The sequence below is a fragment of the Alexandromys fortis genome, unplaced genomic scaffold (assembly GCF_014885135.2).
Source record: "Alexandromys fortis isolate MF-2015 unplaced genomic scaffold, M_Fortis_MF-2015_v1.1 scaffold_128, whole genome shotgun sequence".
In the NCBI taxonomy this organism is placed as follows: domain Eukaryota; kingdom Metazoa; phylum Chordata; class Mammalia; order Rodentia; family Cricetidae; genus Alexandromys; species Alexandromys fortis.
In genome coordinates, this window is record NW_026068012.1 from 4,394,364 (window position 1) to 4,415,443 (window position 21,080).

At 46.8% G+C, this 21,080-nt stretch overlaps 1 protein-coding gene across 6 annotated transcripts in view; it reads right to left on the minus strand.

Moving 5' to 3' along the window:
- The window catches only part of Prdm15 (PR/SET domain 15), a 72,546-nt gene that overhangs the window by 5,367 nt on the left and 46,099 nt on the right, over positions 1–21,080 (minus strand). For 3 of the 6 annotated variants that reach the window (XM_050162075.1, XM_050162078.1, XM_050162081.1), the window contains exons 14-24: positions 19,796–19,927; positions 18,971–19,105; positions 18,352–18,515; positions 17,536–17,615; positions 17,113–17,232; positions 14,951–15,082; positions 11,167–11,250; positions 10,657–10,832; positions 8,921–9,001; positions 7,550–7,759; positions 6,190–6,630 (exon numbers count right to left, since the gene is read on the minus strand). In XM_050162075.1, coding sequence (XP_050018032.1) covers positions 6,190–6,630; positions 7,550–7,759; positions 8,921–9,001; positions 10,657–10,832; positions 11,167–11,250; positions 14,951–15,082; positions 17,113–17,232; positions 17,536–17,615; positions 18,352–18,515; positions 18,971–19,105; positions 19,796–19,927 — 1,755 coding nt within the window. Of the gene's footprint in view, positions 1–3,924; positions 6,631–7,549; positions 7,760–8,920; positions 9,002–10,656; positions 10,833–11,166; positions 11,251–14,950; positions 15,083–17,112; positions 17,233–17,535; positions 17,616–18,351; positions 18,516–18,970; positions 19,106–19,795; positions 19,928–21,080 lie in introns of those variants that run through there. The other 3 variants (XM_050162082.1, XM_050162079.1, XM_050162080.1) reach the window with 1 other exon arrangement.

Genomic DNA, 21,080 nt, shown 5'->3' on the forward strand with positions numbered 1-21,080 from the left:
TTTTTTTTTTTTTTTTTTTTTTTTTTTTGCTTTTCCATATGAAGTTGAGTACCATTCTTTTGAGGTCTGTGAAGAATTTTGCTGTGATTTCGATGGGCACTGCATTGAATCTATAGACGGCTTTTGTTAAGATTGCCATTTTTACTATGTTAATTCTACCTACCCAAGAGCATGGGAGATCTTTCTACTTTCTAGTGTCTTCTTCAATTTCTTTCTTCAAAGATTTAAAGTTCTTGTCATACAGTTCTGCCACTTGTTTGATTAGAGTTACGTTGAGATAATTTATTCTATTTGTGGCTATTGTGAAGAGTGATGTTTCTTTGATTTCTTTCTCAACCCATTTATCATCTGTGTACAGGAGGGCTACTGACTTTTTTTGAGTTAATCTTGTATTCTGCTACATTATTGAAAGTGTTTATGATTCATTGGTTCAGTCCTGCTCCTGTGGAGTTCACTGCCTCAGCCCTGCTCTGGCCTAGGTAACTGGCTCTGTTTTGTTATATAATTTTACTATGTTAAAGTTAAAACTTTCTTTTTTCTATAGACATAAAAGGGGAGATGATTTGGGATTCCCCTCTATATGCTATGAATATGTTTTTTATTACCACTGGTTATTAAAGAAATTGTTTTGGCCAATGGTTTAATAGAGTAAAGCCAGTCAGGAAATCCAAACAGAAATAGAGAAAGTAGGCAGAGTCAAAGATGATGCCATGTAGCTGCTCAAGGAGAAAGATGCCAGACCCTTACTAGTAAGCCACAGCCTTGTGCCAATACACAGATGAATAGAAATGGGTTAGTTTAAGATATAAGAGCTAGCTAGGAATAAGCTAGAGTCATTGGCCAAACAGTGTTGTAATTAATATAGTTTCTGCATGATTAGTTACGTCTTGGGTGGTTAGTAATGAACAAGCAGTCTCCATGTACACCACTCAAGTTGTCATGTAGGAAATAAGGTCTTGGTCTAAGATGATGCTAGGAGCTAAACTGTACATTGAATGAATAAAGGGCCACCACTGCTGTCTGAGTGTGAGGACAATGGCTAGAGGGCAAGGTCTGTGTGGGGATAGATCAGTCTTTAATCCAATGAAGAACAGCAAAACACAATAAAAACTCAGGGTCAGAAACTGGGGTTCGATATGAAGATCTGAAAAGCAAAACAGCCACTGGCTCTTACCTTGACCTCAGTCTGAAATGGTGATCCTGCCTTCCAGAATCTCAGAACGAGACTGTCTCTGAGAGCTGTGTTACCCCATCTTATATCCCTCTCTAGGGCTGGGATCAATTAAAGGCATGTGTCACCCAATCTCTATGGCAACTAGGGTGGCTACTGAGATTAAAAGTGTGTGTTACCATAATCTGGTCTGTAAGGCTGACCAGTGGGACTGTTTTACTCAGATCTTCAGGCAGTATTTATTAAAATACATTTGAAATGCCACTGTATCGAGTTTCCTGTGACTGCAATACCCAAGGTGGATCTATTTCATAATATTCTACCCATGGTATATTAGAAGTAGCTCCTAGCCTGGCCAGCAGCTCCATTTCCTTCTGAAAGGAAGGGTTTATCTGCGAGCTAAACTCCAGGCTTCATACAAGTGAACAACTACCAGTGTTAAGATGGATTCAGATCCCACCTGCGTGAAAGAAGCTATGCCTAAACAAGCAGTTCTTGGGTTTCAAAGCCTGTTTTCTTCAAGGAGCCTCTGGAGACACGGGGGGTCTGTGTTGCGGCAAAGGGTACTCTCACCCATGTGTTTGTGGAAGTGAGAGAGTGAGCATGTCAGCAGGGAGGAGCAAGTTGCTGGGGTCTGAGGCACCTTATGCACTCCCATGTTTCCAGGGTTCAGTCTCAGGAGAATCAGTCCCTGAAATGGGAATGGGATGCAGGCTTAGGTGGAAGGCTGGTTTCAGCCAGACCAGCATGTTCATTTTAACCTGTCATTGCAGATCTGGGGTGCCTGATGTTCTCAACTCATACAGAAACAGGTGAGAGAAGCCAATGACCCAGTTCATTCTTTTTCTTTGGGGTCTAGTTTTTATTGTATGTGGAATGAGAATTAATAGATATGCATGTAAAGATTTGTGTATTAAGTATCCACAGCCCCCCAACAGCTAAGGTCTGGCCACACAGTACTCGAGGTTTCTGTAGCCATAGTTCAAGGGAACACAACTCGTGCTACTGGTTTTAAATTGGTAAAAAAAAAAAAATAATAATAAAAAGGAAAGCAAGGGAGTCAGGCAATGCATAGCAGGACTGTGTTTCCTTCAGGGAGTTCCCAAGCAAGAAATCTGTGAAGATGAAATCTCAATTCCAATGGAGAGACCTGGATGTTGGAGATTCCAAGAAAACAAGATATCCTCCCAGAAGAGCCACAGGTCCTGGCTGGGTGAAGCTGCAAATAAAGCAGGAGCTGTTCCAGCCACTGGCACACAGGTGATGTCCTCGTAAGCCCCAGATGCTAGATATGGGGCTACAGGGGTTAACATTTACCCTCTGGTCTGGTATGTCCTTGCTATCTCCCAGGTAATTCGGTCCAAGCTAAGGCCAAGCTTTTATAATTAATGACGGATCTGTGTTGTTATTGGGAGCTGGTTGGGGGACAGAGAAAGACCTGTTACTCTTTCATATCAAAGAGGTTGCCTCGAATCTCAGTAGACACTTTGCAACAGTGAAGTTGTGAAGATCTGGGACTCTGATAGTTGAATGTAGTTGCATTTATGAGGTAGTCAAGAGTGGAAGGGGACTAGGAACACAAATGCTACGGTTCAAATCTGCAGTCTCCCACAGACTCATGGGAAAAACTACTATCGTAAGTTCCTAACACTACAGATGGAGCTGCTCCGGCCACCCAACCTTCTCTGACAAGAGGGGCTGTGTCATGTGAAACCGGGAGCTCAGGTAAGCCCTCCTTTAAGTTCTGTCAGGTGTCTTCAGATGCACCATGTGGTACCTCATGGTGCTAGTGGGTCAGCTGTGGAAATAATAAAGGCTTCCTTATCTCTCCTACTGGTATATCCAAAGTCTGCTCGGATCCACAAGTCTTACCAGCAGGGGAGCTAGCTGCTACCAGATGCTAAGATATGTGAAATGTAGTCCTGACGGTTCAGCTCCTTAGAGGACTGAAAATAAAGGCATTTCACGGCTTTAAAAGAACTCGATATGGTGGTGCATGCCTATAAATTATAGTATATGGAGGTACACACAGGGGGACTGAAGGTTCAGAGTTTAAAGCCAGCCTGGGCTACATGAGACTCTGCCTCAAAACAAAGATAAAACCCACAGGGACAAATTAGAACACACCATCTAATATTTGATCAGTATCAGTAAGGGAGCATCTGAGACCATAGGCCCATGGAAAAGCTTTGCCAAGTACTGCCTGGTGCCCATCTTCTGATCTCAACTTTACAAAGAAGCTCATATGTACTTTCTCTGTTGCCATCTGTCACTCTTGGGGAAGTTTCCAACACTCAGTATCTCAGAGTATTTCAAATGGTCCAAACATATTCTCATCACCTCCAACAGGAATTAGAGCCATTCTCAACGGTTACCAGGCACAGCTTCTTCACGGGCAGGAGAGCAGAGGGCCAGCAATTGAAAAACACAGGTCACAGCACCTTTATTCACCATCATACAAACAGATGTGACATGAAACACCCGTCGAGTTGCAGAATGGTCTTCACAGCCCTCAAAACCTATGGGAGCCCCAGGTGCTGCCTCTGACTCTGTATACTGAATGAGAATGGTGTGAAGGACAAAAGATCTGCCTTCCACGAGGGGGCATTCTGCAGAGGGCTTTCACGGTACAGACCCTTTTCCTGAGACCATATCCACTTGCTAACACCATCCTAGAGGGTGGAGCCCTGTGCTCCAACTGTGAGTTTTATCCTGTCATGACATGTGACCCTACAACATTACCATTCACAAGGTTTAAGCAAATTCCCATTATACATTTATTTATGTGAACCCAGACAGTCACAGGGCTTGTTGAACACATAACTATGCGCCTGCCCACCTTAGACCAGTTAAAAAAAAAAAAAAGACTTCTCACCAATCAACAATGTTTATGATGTATGTGGGGCAGCTGGAGTGTGGAGACGCCTTTGTTTTACAGCTCAGTCTGCAGAGTAGCTGTAACTATGCTAAGACAACCTGCTTGCCCCACTCAGTGACTCTGGTAAGACCATGTGTCACAAGGCTGGTTTTATCTGAGCTCCTGCTACAACAGCAGAAGCAGATGCCTCCGTGTGTTTAAACAGTGGCAGCAGGGGAGACTACACAACCCAAGCTCTGGCTTTCAACAAGATTTGACAGCCTGACTGGAGGCACAAAAGCACATCTTTATAAAATAAAAATGTGATTTCAAAAGTGTTTATTTCATAGGAAGAGAATAAAAGCCAAATGTTAGTAAGTGTCTGACTAAGCTCAATGGTCGTTTGGGCTCAGCTTGTTCATCTTTGAGAGGCTGTAAAGGCAAAGAGGAACTGTGGACTGCCCACTGCTTCCGTAGCTTCCTACACTAGTTATATTTATTTGGAAAATGAAGGCAATGTTTTAGAAAACAGTTTACCCCTCGCCCAAGTTCATCTGCTAAGGGTACTGTATACAAAGCAGTTAATTACACACATAAATAACATAAAAATAACTGTCATAAGTTAAGCTGTCCAAGAATCTCCCACCACACCAACAACTGAGAGGTGAGACTGGCCTGTGTGGATGGAGAGGGTGTGGGCCAAGTAATCCACAGACCAGCAGGACCCGTCTGAGTGCCATCTCTTCCTTAGGCTCCAACTGTATAACACAAGCTCTAGCCCTATCCTCAAAGCTTGCTCTCTGGAAGGAGATGCTGAGAAAGTAGCATCTCGTCTGACACCAGGCTGACTGCAGCTTCCTTTGCCCTGCTGGTTAGCTGCCAGGGTCTCAGCAGGGCAGCTGCCCACATCCGGCTATAACCAGGAAACACAGGACCAAGGACAAAGTAAGGCAAGTTTGTCTTCAACCTCTTCTTTTGTGTGATATTAAAAATTGGTAAGAAGAGCAAGACCAGACTCCTCTCCTCTCACCTTGTCTCTTTGCGTCCCTGTGCTGGGACTGTGGCCACCATGATGACAGCCTGTCCTACTGCCCGGGATAGTACAGGTGCTGCCATGTCTCCCAGAGCTGGGTGTGGCCAGCTTACCTTCACTGGGTTTCTTAAATCACTAGCTACACTTCTCTCCTGTAGAGCTGAACTCCTCCATTTCATAGGAAATTGGTTGTCAGACACAAACACCTTTGGAATTAAGGCTTACACAGAAAGAAAATGTGAGTTCACTCCCCATCCTCCATTCAGGGGTGTGGCTAAGCTGCAATGTAATACGTATGTTTGGATGGCAGAGTCCTGAGATGGCTCTGAGGAGCATTAGGATTTGAGCATGAGGGTTCACTTTGCACACAACTGTGTGTGCCCTCACACAAGGCACCTGTGCACAAGACAGGGACCAACACCCTACAGTGCAAACGACTTTATCATATTAAAATAAATCAATATTGGCCACAAGAGGGCCATAATACATAAAGTGGTTATGAAATAAAATGAACAGACTGTTCCCAAGATGCTTTTTGTGCCTGACCTAGGGGCCTCCCATGAAGGTCATGAAACTTCTCATACAAGGCCTCAGGTCACAGCCCTATGACAAACAAATTGAGACTTCAGAGGAAGAACTACTTGACTTCTTTGTCCCTGCTTGTGAATTCAGGAGCAAGGAGAAACCTGGGTTTACTTCTGTGTGCTGCCTGAGAAGGCTACCCATGTTTCTGTATAATCACTGGAGTGCTAAAGAAAACAGATCGAATCTCCCTGGTCCTCGGGATATCACACCTACTTCTAGGACCCTGCTATCTGTGTCCCTGAGCCCCATGACAACTGCAGACCTCTGAGGGTGACACTGTGGTCTGGCCAGACAGCACCACCTAGGGGAAGCACATGGTGTAACTCCAGAGTGCTTTAAGCTCCTGCTGGCCAAAGGCCATGGCACCAGCTGAGGTGGTAACTTTGCAATGCTAGCCCAACCTCAGTGATTCTGTCATGTGCATACTCTTCCTGTTTGGTACCCAGCAAATAAACCTCTAGGCTGCAGAGCCCTCCCTGAAGCTCAGCCAGCTCTGCAGCTGCATGATCAGTAGCTGTACATCTGTTGCTGTTCATTTTGTACCTGGGGTTGCACTGCCTGTGGCGGGGCTGCAGGAGCCTGTGGTGGCTGCAACACGTCCGTCTGGGGCACGGCCCGCCATGTGAGTGGATGCTGCTCACTAAGTTGGCTCCCCAGGGGTGTGATGGAGTTCACCAGTGTGGTAAGGTTGATGAAGTGGGCCACTGACTGAGGGTTTGAGGCTTCTGGCTGTGGGTGGATCTGGACATCATTTTGGCGGTTGTGCAACATGGCGGAGCCACTGACTGTGTCAAAGGTCACAGTCAGGATGGAGTTGTCCAGCTGTAGCTGGCGTTCAGGGTTGGTAAGGTGTCCAACAGCCACTGGCTGTAGACTGGTAAACTGAGTCCCAGCTGTAGTGGTGATAGGGGTCACGGTGATGTTGGTCAGGCCAACAGAGCTTGATGGAGTAGTCACATTGGGGTCCCCTAGGGTCACCACCACCTGCAAGAATCACATAGAAAAAGAGACAATGAATTATTTCTGCAAAAAGGAGAAAGGCAGAACACCCCCACAGTACCTTCCTGCTGGAGGCCACGGTCTGTGATGGAATTGCATGCTCAGGCAAAAGAACTAGAGCAAGGCCTCCACTGGGAAAAGCAGAACACAGCATCCTAGGAGAATTATACCAGTGGAAAAGAGAAAGGAAATATGGACAGTTCTCAGAGGCAACGCTGGGATGGGAAAATCAAATGAATGTCACTGGCCAGAACAAAGAGTGAAGTGTGCCCAGAGTTGAGGAGGACGGTTCAGCTGACAAAGTGCTGGCTGCTGATTCACGAGGACCTGCATGCTACCCAGTACCAACATGAAAGCCAGGTGCAGCAGCAGAGGCAAGAGTCAGATCACAATACAGCGAGGAAAGCAAGTCCGAAAATCCAGGAAGCCAACACTTTACCTTCATCTACCCTCTGACCTGCCTGTCTTGTGGCCCAGTAAAGCCTGTGTAGCTATGGAGGCGCCACAGCTGTGGTTTCCTCATACCTAGTGCTGAAAAGCGAGACGGACGCAAGCCGGCTTACTGCAGACTCACCACCCACAAATACGAGGCAGAAGTGGGGTCTCAGCAGACAAAGGGACAGAAGATAAGCAAAGCAGAGACTGCACAGAGAGGCCAGCTCAGTGGCTCATGGCTGTCCAGTTCCTGCTCCGAGACAGGCCCCCTGGGGCACCCAATTGGGAACCAAGTCTCAGTCTCTCACTGCTAACATGTCACACTGTTATTGACATGGCATGCGTGGTCTGGAGGTCACAGGTGGCACAGCTTCACGAGACATTGCCTACCATGGTGCACACCCACATACCCAGAGGAGCTGCCCCTGCAGAAGTGGCTGTCACCTGATACACAAAGACACCAACCAACCTGTTGGATACTCTGCACAGCAGAATTTGTCTCATCACCCACACTGCCTGTGAACTCTGGCTCCTTTTCGGGGTATTCGCTGAAGGTGGTGTCCTCGGGCACTGGAGCCCCGGGCTCCTCATCTGGTTTCTGCTTTCTCTTGTGGCTGCGCTTGGCAGCCTTCCCATGTTTCCCTTCTGCCAGATCCTCCTGCTCCAGGCCCAGTGCAGGCTGTAAGGAGATTGGCGTTAGTAACCACCAGGGCAGTGGGCTACAGCTGGATGGATCATTCACTCCTTTACAACCCACGGGCATCAAGCTGTCACAGGAAGTGGCTATTTTGTGTTTGAATAGAAACATCGTTAGAGGAGAAGTATTTCCCTTGAGGGGAGTTTTAGGCTCAAAGAAAGGGCTTGTGAGCCACTATCCACAGCAGGAACAACACTGGACGTAAACACTTGATTAAAACTATGCAGGCATTTTCTGCTCCTTTCTGTTCAGGCTTATGCTTTCCCTTATGCAGCTCTGAGAGTGGCCAGCATGGCTGAAGGTCAGGGGCACAGTGGCTGTAGGGCCTGTGTCCTGTCACTGGTACTCAGTGCCCTTGTGTGGTCCTGGGGCAGACAGACCGACCAGGAACTGGTCAGAGTATGGTGATGGAGAGACTTTTTCCCACCCTCACATGTGAATTGCCAAGCACATAAACGGCTCATAGAGGGGCTAGATGTGAATTCTATCCATTCCATAAGACATGGCCACCTGAACTTACACTCAAGTCAAAGCACTTGGGTACAGACGTCCTAAACACAGCGTAACATACTCTGTGACTAAAAATAAAAAAAGTGCTATAAAATTATTCAGTATATCCAGACATGATGGTGCATGCCTGGGATTTTAGCATTTGAGAGGCAGAGGCAGAAGGGTCAGGAGTTCAAGGCTAGTCTTTGCTATACAGCAGGCTCAAGATCAACCTAGACTGTATGAGATCCTATCTCAAAAAAAAAAAAAAAAAAAAAAAGAACTGAGTAAAAGTTCCTTTAAAATCTAGATTTGGCCTGGTATGGTGGTACACATTTTAATCCCAGCACCGGCGAAGCAGAGGCAGATGGAGCTCTGTGAATTCAAGGCCAGTGTGGTCTACATAGAGCTCCAGGATAGCCAGGTACACATAGCAAGGTCCTGTCTAAAAAGGAAAAAAAAAATTCTATGTTTGCCTAACATTGTTAATTTTGCTTAAGATAATTTAATCATAATAAATGCCAACCAAATCCCAGTGAGACTGTGCTGATGTGTAAGGTGTGGTCAACGGTGCGTGTCTGGAGTCTGTTCCTACATGTGGAGGTCTGCGCCCCTCATACCCCAAGCCCTGCGGGTACGTTCTGTGCTGCTCACCTGGACAATGCCAATGGAGGTGGCATCAATGGTGGTGGTCTCAGGGAGGTGGTCCAGATCGTCAATCCGCACAGCGAGGACCTGAAAGGGGCAGAGGGCAGTGTACAGGGTTGCTGTGGCCACCCAATGGCTGCCCAAATTCACTATGCAAGGGCCATTGCTGTCAGAGACTGCAGCTAACTGACAAACTCACCTCTGCTTCTGACTCCTAGGGTCAGGTCTGACTTTGAAACTATTTCTAAAATGCTCTCCAGAATATGCCTGAACCCTGTGTTCTGACCCCCATCTCAAGTCTCTACACTGCTGTCTGGCCTGGTGGGAACACCTGGTACCTGTCTGTTATCTTCTGGCTCCTGTCCTTAGATGGAGGCGGCTACATCCTCCTTCTGTAGCCTACATGACATGTGCTCTCAGTGAGCTATCAGTGCGCCCTCTGTCATCACAGGGAGCTCAGGGAGCTAAGACAGAGCAATAAGCCTGTCCTACAGGAACCACCAATGGAGGGTTTTGTGGGTCTAACATTGTACCCTTTAGCCTAAGGCATGCAGCTATGTGCATGTCTGCCTAGTCCTGCCTTTTCTCAGCCCCACTCACAAGGGTCCTTAGCACGCAACACTCACTCCATGACCTGTCCTATGAGCCCAAACAGCCTCCCCACCATGGCGAGCAACACTAGTCAGCCGCTTACACTCACGTAACTGGTGACTAAGTCCTACGTAAGGCAATAGACATAAACACAGGGAAGAAATGAATGCACTGGGAAGGTGTGAGAAAGGTGAGCTGCCAAAGAAACAAGGTGTAGAGAAACTGTAGGCCTGGGGAAGGCTCACATCTAACCTCACCCCAATGGCCCTTAAATCTGAGTGGAAAAATGTACACTATTCGTTGTAGGGGTTCGTGGGGGTGTCAGGGAGCTCCATCTTTGGACCTCTAGACAAAAGCCCATTCTGTGCCCTTTTCTGAACCATGCTTGAGCCAGCAGAACACAAATGGGCTCTGAGGACTGTGTCTCCTGCTCACATCAGCACTTCAGGGACCCAGAGGAAAGTAGAAGTCTTCCTGGTGTTTCTTATACTTGTATACATTTCTTCTCCCATGAACTCTCTTTCCCTACACACTGGGTTTTCCCACTGAATGGTCGTTACAGCTGACACTAAGTCTGTATCGATTAAAGAAAATACTGCTCACAAAGGTGTTCAGTTTACACCCCCCCCACACTTTATAAACCTACAGAAATCCCAAGAGCTTCCCTGCTCAGACCTAGTAATATTTTGTGACCCTTGTGCTCAGAAAGTCTCTCTTCTTAGGGGTCTAGTAACTTTAACTTTGTCTAGTTTTGTTGTCGTGAGAAGAAGATGGTTGGGCTGGGGCTCAGTTGACTGAGTACCTGCCTAGCATTCTGAAGCCCTGGGTTCAAGGTTCAGAACCACATAAACCTGCATGTGGTGAAGCATGTCTGCAATCCCAGCACTCAGAGAAGTGGTAGAAGGACCCCAAGTTCAAAACGTTACTCGGATACATAGTGAGTTCTAGGCCAGACTGGGCTACACATGATCCTGCCTTAGGAAGGACAAAAAAAAAAAAAAAAAAGATGATACAGTTTCGACATAAGACCAGGGCTCGACCTTCAACTCACACTGCACCAGGACAAAGGGTCTCAGAGCAGAACAGGTACTCCCATCCCACGGTGGGGCCAGGCTATGCTATGGAGAGAGGGGAATGAGTCCCAGGCTGACCTCAGGGTGCTTGCGCCGCATATGTCTGCTCATGGAGGCCCGGGTGGACACCTTGGTGCCACACAGCTGGCAGCTCTGTGCTTCCACCTTGTCGTGGGTGAGCTGGACATGTTTCTGCAGCATGTACTCTGTGACGTACTTCTTGTCACACACGGAACAAGTCCACTGCTTGCCCACTTCGCACACACATAAGTGGGGTAGAAAAGAGAAATGCAAGTCAGCAGACAGCCATTAATACTTAAGTCATCTCCCAAGCCAAGCACCTGCCATTCCCTCTGCTCCTCTAGAGAGCCATCACCTGGGCAGACCAGTCGGTCACCAACGCCTAAGACTAGCAGGAACAACTGGCCTTCGTCCTTGAAGAATACACACTGGAAAGGTACAGTGGGGTTTAGAGGCCAACGGGCTGCATTAAACCAGGGAGTTTTATTCTGCAAGTGTTTATGACTGGGCTGGTGCTCTCATCCCTACACACTCGGACAGCCTGAACCATCCTTGGGCCGCAGTTACCTGTGTGGATGAGCTTGTGGGTCTCCATGGTGTTCCTCTCGCTGAATGTCTTCCCACACAACTCGCACATGAAGTCTTTAATTCCTGCAGGAAAAGTCAAGTTCAGTGTCACATACTTAGTGGGTTTTCAGTTTAAGTATATACAGAGGATGTCTCATGCTTCAGGATTTGTAGCACCTAAGGGGAATGGTAAATAGAAGAAAATTTGTATTTATTCTCAGATTTACCTAGAAAACTATGGCCTCAAAAATTTAGTCCATTATATGACATTTCATATTTTTAAAAAATGAAGAGATTGGGAAGGCCTGAAAACACAGATGTAGAAAAGAGACCCACGGGTCGAGAAAGCAACAGTTTCTCAAAGCAGGGTTATTCACCTAAATCCCTTCTTAGCCTCAAAAGGCTAGCTCCTGAGACATGGAGTAAGAGATTAAACAGCAAGAGAAAGTCAGGACAAGGAGAGACAGTAGAGCAGCTGTGGTCACACAAACACCAGGGATTTTTTTTTTTCTCTATCCACAGGATGAACAAGATAAATCAGAATCCATCCTAGGAAGCAAGGATGGTTCATTCTGTATACATTGGCACATGTGATATGGCACATCAATAGAAAAAAAGGGGCAAAGTATCAGCAGATATAGAATCTCACAATCATTTCAAATAGACGCAGAGAAAGCATTTGATAAACAAATGTTCCTTCAAAATAAAATGTTAACAAACCAGGTGCAGAAGAATCATACCTCAGCACGAGGCTGTGCATGGCAAACCCAGAGCCAGCAACTGTACCAAAAGGGAGACACTAAAGCAGTCTCTACTACAGTCTGAAAGGAGACAAGGTGTCAGTTCCCATGCTGGTAGTCAAGATAGCACCTCAAGTTTTAGCATGGCCATCAGGCAAGAGAGAAACAAAACACAAGCATGCAGGAAGAGTGGAAGTCAAATCATCCCTATTCGTACAAAGCATAACTTCATGTGGGGAAGCAAGAAGACGCCACCAAAATCTGAACTGGTAAGAATTAGAATTACATAACACACAGACACCCAACACACAAAAATGCACAAAGAACTGAAGGTAAGGATGTTTCAGTGAGCAGAGTGCTCACCTGGCATGCACAAAGACCCAGGTATGACCTGTGTACTGCATGAACCAGGTGTGGCAGTGTACACCTGTAATCTAGCACTCAGCAGAGACAGGAGGATCCAAGAGTTCCAGGTCACCTTTAGCTACATAACAAGTTCAAGACCAGCCTCTGGAGGAGGAGGGGAGAAACACACACACACCAATAATATTTATCTGTTGGGGAGAAAATCGTGAAAATATACATCGCCTACATGTAGGAAAACGTTATGAAGCCTGTCATTTTGTAAAGTTAAAAAACAAATCCCGAGAGTGAGTCGGAAGTTCAGGTCAGACTTTTAGCTGGCGCTTCTAAAACTAAGAATTTCCATGTTCAGGACAGGGATTCTGTGCTCAGTAGTTCAGTCTTCAGATATACAACAGATCAAGATGAATGGCGTGCAATCTCTCATTGGCACACACTGCATTCACCATAAATTTACCAAATTAAGACTTCTAAATCACCTGAAGATATGAAAAATATGGTGGGGATCCCTGGTGCCCACATAAGCTACACACTGTTACCAGGATAATTAGTACAAAAAATGTATCAACACTGGGGAAAATATACAGTCAAGATGCTGGGACTACTGGAAGGACATAGCCCTCAAATTCACAAGAACATCCCTTCAGGTAATACTAAATTGAAAGTAGTCAAACACCTGATAGAGCCCAGGCCCTGGAGCTGCTGCAGGGACTTCAAACAGAGAGTCAGTCATCCATCACGTGCCCCAGGGGCCCTGGAGTGTTAAAGCATTGGCTGCTGAGGCCTGTGAAACACGCTGGGAAGATTGAAGACACCACAGCCTCAGATTACAAAATACAAGTCATTTTTATTTAAAAGGAAGTCTTTAAAGTCTATTTTATTTTTTGGTTTTTGAGACAGGGTTTCTCTGTGTAGCCCTGAATATCCTAGAACTCACTCTGTAGACCAGGCTGGCCTCAAACTCACAGAGATCCAACTGCTCAGCCTCCCAAGTGCTGGGATTAAAGGTGAGCGCCACTGCTGACTGGCTTAAAGTATATTTTAAGAATCACGAAAGCTATTCCAGTCACAATAACTACAAAAAAAAAAAAAAAAAAAAAAAAAAAAAAAAAAAAAAAAAAAAAAAAAACCAAACCTCGAATAGATATAATAAAAGCTGGGAAATGTTCCTACAATGAAAATCATAAAGCCACTGAAGACACCAAATAGAGGAGAGATGTTCCATATTCATGGACTCTAAGAATGTTAAAATGTCGACACAAAGTGAGTTACAGATTCAGTACAGCACACCAATGACTTCATCACAGAGCCAGGAAAACAATCCTGAAGGGCAGCAGAAGTGACCCAGAACAGAACACAGAGCTGCAGGTACCAGAGTCACAGGCACAAAACCACAACGGTACTGGCATGAGAAACAAACTCACACATCCACAGAACAGATCCTAAAATAAAAACATGCATGTACAGTCAACTGAATCTCAACAAAGTGCCAGGAAAAATGCATATCTACATCCAGAAGTTTCAAACTTGACCTTTATCTCTACAAAAACCAACTTAGAACGGGTCAAAGATTAAATATAAGACCTTGGTACTAAAAGAAAACTTAGGAGACACACTACAGCAATGGCTTTGAGATGATCCTTGAAGTCCAGGAAACAAACAAAACAAAAAAACTACACATCAAACGATGAGACTTCTCCAGAACAAAGGAAACAGTGCACAGAGCAAAGAGACAAGAGATACAATGACAGAGACATCCGTCAGTCAATCATGAGACGGAAGGTTAATACAATGTATAATGAACCAAAACTTTATTTAGAAATAAACAACACAGCTAAAACCAGAAATGATCAGAATAGACACAAATAAATGAAAAAATGATCACTATCATCAGCCACCATGGACCTGAAAACCCAACAGTAATAAGGAGCCATCTCACCCTAGTTATGACTATTATTTTTTTTTTTTTTTTTTTTTTTTTTTAGTTTTTTAAGACAGGGTTTCTCTGTGGTTTTGGAGCCTGTCCTGGAACTAGCTCTTGTAGACCAGGCTGGTCTCGAACTCACAGATATCCGCCTGCCTCTGCCTCCCAAGTGCTGGGATTAAAGGCGTGAGCCACCACCTCCCGGCCAAATATTTATTTATTTATTATGTACACAATATTTTGTCTGTGTATGTCTGCAGGCCAGAAGAGAGCACCAGACCTCATTACAGGTGGTTGTGAGCCACCATGTGGTTGCTGGGAATTGAACTCAAGACCTTTGGAAGAGCAGGCAATGCTCTTAACCGCTGAGCCATCTCTCCAGCCCATGACTATTATTAAAAACAAAAAACATACTGGGCAGTGGTCGCTCCTGCCTTTAATCCCAGCACTGGAGACGCAGGTGGATCTCTGTGAGTTTGAGGCCAACCTGGATAGAGTGACTTCTAGGACAGCAAGGGCTACACAGTGCAATCATGTCTCAAAAACTAAAACCAAACCAAAACAACAAAAACAAAACACTAGAGAGATATGGAAAACAAAGATCTCACACTGGTGGTGGGATGGACTTGTGATCCTTGGCAGACACAGGGTACTCAGTCAAAGACAAACTCATAAGAAGGTGCCCGGCACCCATCTTCACCACCCACTCTAGGACCATTTGGTTTCGCAGACCTGGCAGAACGGGGACTTGACACACCTGTGTGCCGCTTGTAGTGCTTCAGCATGTTGACCTTCTGGGCGAACTTGCGGTGGCACTCTTTGCACTCGTACTCCTTGATACCCTTGTGCAGCTTCATGTGGTGGCGCAGAGCATGCTTCGTCTTCATGCCTAGAGGAGGCAGATCCACATGAGTGCCAGACTCACCAGAACTTGCCCAGGCATTTGTGTCCCATCCACTCCCCTGAAGCGCCCTTCTGAACCCAGTGGGTACAGACACAGAATGTCTTTGGGAGAGAGAGGCTAGGGCCTCACCTCAGAGGGTGAAGGGCCCACAAAATTAACACCTCAGGAGGCCACTAGAAATTTACTGTGACGTTCAGATGACGGTGTGTCAACAACAGCATCTGAGATGATGCAGTGAGATGGACAGGATGACTAGGGCTTCTTGTCTGTCTTGATGACGGTAACTAAGATGAGGACACCAGATCTATGCTTATTTTTTTTTAAAAAAAGCCACTCTTGCCGGGTGGGGATGGCACACACCTCCTAGCACTACGGAGGCAGAGGCAGGTGGATTTCTGTGAGTCTGAGGCTATCCTGGTCTAAAGAGCTAGTTCCAGGACAGCTAGAGTTGCATGAAGAAACCCTGTCTCGAAAAACAAAAATGAAAACAAAAAAAAAAACAAACAAAAAAAGCCATTCTTTAAAAAATATTGTGTGTGTGTGAAAGAGAGAGAGACAGAGACAGAGACAGAGACAGAGAGAGACAGGGAAAGTGAGTGCAGGAGCATGTACAATCAGAGGACAACTCCCCAGAGTCAGTTCCTGCCACACTGCAGGATGCAGGGATCATACTCAGGTCATTACAACCATGTGCAAACACCTCTACTTGCCACGCCACCTTGTCAGACCACAAGTTTTAACTTACTGCTGCCAATCTTAGGTACTGACTTAGGACTCAAGATGAGGGAAGTGGTGAAGCATCCCCACCAGCCAAGGCCCAGCTGGGTGGGTGGCAGCGGCAGCAGCATATACCCAGAGTGCTCACACACCAGTGCAGGCAGACTGCAGTCCTTGGGCCACCCTCCCACCCTCCCGCAGCCCCCAGTGGACAAACCAGCAGTGGTGCCATGTTGAGCGAGTTCAGTGGGCTCAGAGCTCTAACCTCAGCTGGACAACAGCTCCCCTGGTCCCACCTTGTCACTACCCATCTTCACCATCTCAGTGACAACCCAGCTGGGCCATAGGGCCCATCAAGTCAGACAGCAGAGGGCACACAAGTTCCACCTCGAGTCTCTCGGCTGTCAGTGACTGGCTGAGCAAAGTGCCAGGCCTTTCTGATTATGGAAGAACAATTTTACCTTAATTTCCCTCTCTTCCCAACCCTCCAATAAAAATGTTGTATACCCCCCACCATCCAGGGACAAAAGCCACAGGCAATAAGAGATCCAGTCAAAGCTTGGCCACCCAGCAGAGTATTCTTTAGGTAATTGGCCTGTTCTTGATCCCTCTTCTGGCTTATCACATCTAGGCTCTACTCAAAACAGTGTTACCCAGTACTGCTGTCTGCTCCTGCTTGTCTTTCTTGCAAAGGTTGTACAAACCTCACCCTTGCAGTTCCAACACCTATTCATCGTCTCTTTCGTTCACTCTCATAACTGCTATGCTTTGACTATTTAAGTGCCAGGCATTAGAGACGAGGTGGTATGCTAGACAGAGCCCTTGGCTTCATAGGACTTCTGTTCTAAGTGAGACTGGGGGAGTAAGAGAACCTACATAGTGTGTGGAAAGAGAACATAGTTAGGCAGAACCTGGCAGGAAGGGGCTTGGGGAGAGAGGTTGTATGTAAGGTCACCCTTGGTTACACACTGAGCAGGAGGCCAGCCTAGGCTACATGGACCCTGTCTCAAATAACAGAACTTGAAACGTCCAGCTTTTTTTTGTAGGCTATAGAGAAGTCTTAAAGGATAATTTTGTGTACATGATGTGATTTTGGCCCCCATTTGCCAAGACTCATGATTCCTAGCAGCCACCCACTGTCACGGGCACAGACTATGTCTAGGTTCAGGTCTACATTTTTGTGATCATAGGCAAGCTGGATGCCTGGCTTAACATGCTCGGATGGCCCAGGATGTCCCATGGCTCCAGAATACCCTGTGGCTACGAGAGACCCCCTGGGGCTCCAGACACACACTCACCTTTCCCACACTCGGCACACAGGTATTCTCGGATGTTGTCATGCACACGCATGTGCTCCTTCAGCATATCTTTCCTGGCAAAGGACTTTCCACACTGCTCACAAGCATGGCTTTTCACACCTGCAAACAAACACAGCAGTGCTTGAAAGCCCCAGCCAGCAAGGGTCTCAGCTAGAAGCACAGTGATACCGTGGGCTGCTTTTCCAGTATGTTCCATGGGAGTCTTTGGCATGAGAAGGCCCTGAGAACCTGAGCTGGACATAGGTATGGGAAGGGATGTGCGGTGGCAGGGGAGGCCTGGAGGGAAGGTGGAGAAGCAGGGATGCAGTGTGAGGAGTCAAGGCATGGCTGTCTGTACACGGAGCCAGGGAGAGGGATTCCTGCTGCTGGGTGGGTGGGGAGATGCAAGCAGGAGCATGCTACCTGTGTGGATAAGTTTGTGGCGCTCCAAGTTCCCAATGCTGTTGAAGATCCTCCCACAGATCTCACAGGGATGAATATACCTGAAAGTAGAGACAACTCTTCAGGAGCCCACTCTAGGGGTTTTACCATCTGAGGGGCTCATCCACGGAGAAGGCTTCATCTGCTGTGAGGGTCTGTTCAGCTGTGAAGGGCATGTGTGAGAGCTCCTTTATCAACGGAGGTGAGGCAAGAAGATGTTACGTATCTCAGCTTCTGTAATAGGTTGACTGTGTCTCTCAAACTGTTATTGGAGTCTTAGCCCAGAATGCAGCTGTCTATGAAGACAGGCATTTACAGAGCAGATCAAGGTAAAATGAGGTCATTGTGGTGACCCCAATCCTTAAGAAGATGAAAGAAGAGTTAAACATGTAGAGAAGACTGAGCCTTTGAGGGCACTGAAGATGCCATGGCTAGTCAAGGAGGATTTAGAAGGAGCCAACCCTGATCGATATGATATGGGATCCCAGGCTCTAGGACTATGAGGTATGAGGTATTTGGTCACAACAGCTCTGGAAGATGAATTCAGTCATCTAGTTGCTCACAACATAGCTCTGGTTATGGGCTGACCTTTGACATGGGCAGCATTAACAAAAACCTAGCTATAGCAGAAAGGTTGTGTTGGCTTGTCAAGTAGGCCAACATACTTTAGAATCCTGTAGAGAAAAAAATTAACAGTGAGAAATGCCTAGAGGCTAGGTGCCTCAAATATTGACTTGCTAAAAAAAAGCACTGTGGCTTTGCAGAGTCCTCCTCTTCCTCACAACCCCGGATTCTTACTTCTGCACATTGGGGTCAGGCAGATTCTCTCGGTGGATGACCATGTGGGCATGGTAGGTGGCCTTGAGCGCAAAGCGTCGGTGGCAGATGCTGCAGCCATGGCCTTTCTCCTTGTGGACCTCCATGATGTGCTTCAGGTATTCCTTCCCACGGCCGAAGGTGAGCTATAGACACACAGGGTGGAAGCTGATGACTCACTGCATCTCTGGGCATCTCTGTTACACTTCTATCACCAGACACCACGGGAGGACCAGTTACTCATGGGGGAGTGGTGACTTATAGGAGAGGCTGCTGGAAACGCAGGCCATAAGCTGCATGGAAAGCATGCACCCTGCCTTGTGTAGTATGGGCCAGCTTCAGGCTGGCTGGGGCCAAGCATCCCAGTCTTAGGCCAGTTTCCAGGACATAGGCCCCACCACCATCAGCTGTCCTGCTTATGTGCACACCAAGTCATGAGTGGGTTCTGATGGGTGAGTCCCACGGTTACCATCCCTAAGCCCAAGTGATACAGGACAAGCTTCCTTAGTGAAGGAGATTGACAACACAGCGCTGTGGGCTCCCCTCAGCCCCATGGTCACTAATTCCGCCCTCGGCCATGCTTACGGGCAGTGCTGAGTACCTGGCACCTCTTGCAGCTGTACTTGTGCGGCTCGGAGTCTGCACTCTCATCAGAGTTGTCATCGTTCTCCTCTGAGGAGATCCCAATCTTGCCAATGAACTCCTCCCGTTGGTGGTCGTCCATCAGTGCGATGTCCTGCAGGACGGTCACAAACCCCACCTTTACTGCAGTATATTGGGGAATCATTTGTCTGCCTAGCGAGCTATACCTATGTCCCTTTGGATGGCACTGGGTTTGGCTATTCTGTGGTATAAGCAATCCCACCGATGCTCAGGCAGAGTCCTGGAGGACATGCCGCTGCTGCAGCACTGTTCTGGGCCTCTGACTCAGACAGGCGCTTCTCCTACCTGCCCTCATACCCAGTTTTCTCTTCTTTCCCTAAAGGCAGGGAGACAGCAGAATGCCACCCTCAACCCCACACAGGGAGATTCTCTGTTTGGGCCCTGCAGCAGGCGTGTCAGTGGGAGTCTGCATGAAAAGCTGGCCAGTGACCATGCTGACAGCAATCTGAATACCAGTGCCCATGTGTTAGAACTTCACCTAAGACGACAGCGTGAGGAAGGAGCGCCTCTGGGGAATGACAAGGTCCGATAGTGCGGTGCCATGAGTAGGATTACAGTCTTTAAAGGACAGACCCCAGAAACTTCCTCATCTTTCCCCCATGTGAGCACACAGCAAAAAGATGTATGAATGAGGAAGCCCTCAACAGACTTGGAACCTTCTAGTACCAGAACTGTGAAATCTAGTCTACTGTTGGTGAGTGCCTCATCTACACAGACACTGGGTGGGCCAGGTCACTAAGTGTCACCCACGTGGGGCCTGCACCTTGAAGTGGACGTGGATGTGGTCCCTGAGTACGTCCACTCGGAAGAACTTGCGCCCGCAGATCTCGCAGGTGTACTTCTTGTCACCATGGGTCAGCAGGTGTTTGTTCATGTTGCTCCGGCAAGAGAACACCTGGGGACAGGGAGCCAGTGCAGTGAGGGCTAGGGCATACAGGGAGCCAAATCCTGTGGCCTACAGGACAAGCTACCACCAAGCCTAAATATCTAGCACTTGTTCTTCTAGACTTATGGTGCTTGCCTTCCTCCTCCCTTCCTTGGTGTGGATATCTCCCTATATGCTGTGAATATGTTTTATTATCCTTAGTTAATTAAGAAGCACTTTGGCCTGTGGCACGGCAGAAAAACTAAACTGAATGCTGGGAGAAGGAAGGCAGAATCAGGGAGACACCATGTAGCTGCCAATGAAGACAGATGACGGGAACCTCATCAATAAACCATGAGCCTCGTGGTAAAACATAAAAATAATAGGAATGCATTAATTTAATATGTAAGAGTTAGGTAATAAGAAGCCTAAGCTAATAGGCCAAGCAGTGTTTTAATTAATATAGTTTCTATGTGATTATTTTAGGTTTAGGCAGCCAGGAACAAACGAGAGGTCTCTGCCTACAACCATTGGTTAATAAAGAAGCTGATTTGGCCAATAGCCAGGCAGGAAATCCAAGCAGAGATTCAGGAAGAAAAAGGGCAGTCTGGGAGATGCCAGGTGTTGCCATATAGCCACCCAAGAAGCAAGATGTGAGGTAACAAACCAAAAGCCTCGTGGTAAGAGTTAGCTAGGAATATGCCTGAGCCGTTGGCCAAACAGTGTTGTAATTTTGAATGATTATTTGGGTCTTGTAGTGGCATTTCAACTGTATTTTAATAAATAAAGACTGCCTTAAGATCTGAGAGTAAAACAGTCCCACTCGTTAGCCTTACAGACCAGATTATGGTAACACACACCTTTAATCTCAATAGCCATAATGACACACACCTTTGATCTCACTAGCTCTAATGTCACACACCTTTAATCCCAGTAGCCAGCCAGATTAGCTGCCATAGAAACTAAGCAGGGCATGCCTTTAATCCCAGCCCTAGACAGAATTATAAAATGGGAAGAAACAACTCTCAGACTCACAGTCTCATTTTCAGATTCCTGGAGGCAGATTGCCATTTCAGACTGAGGTTGAGGTAAGAGCCAGTGGGGCTGTTTTGCTTTTCAAATCTTCAGGTTGAACCCCAATTTCTGACCCTGAGTTTTTATTAATCGTGCTTCAGGGTCTGGA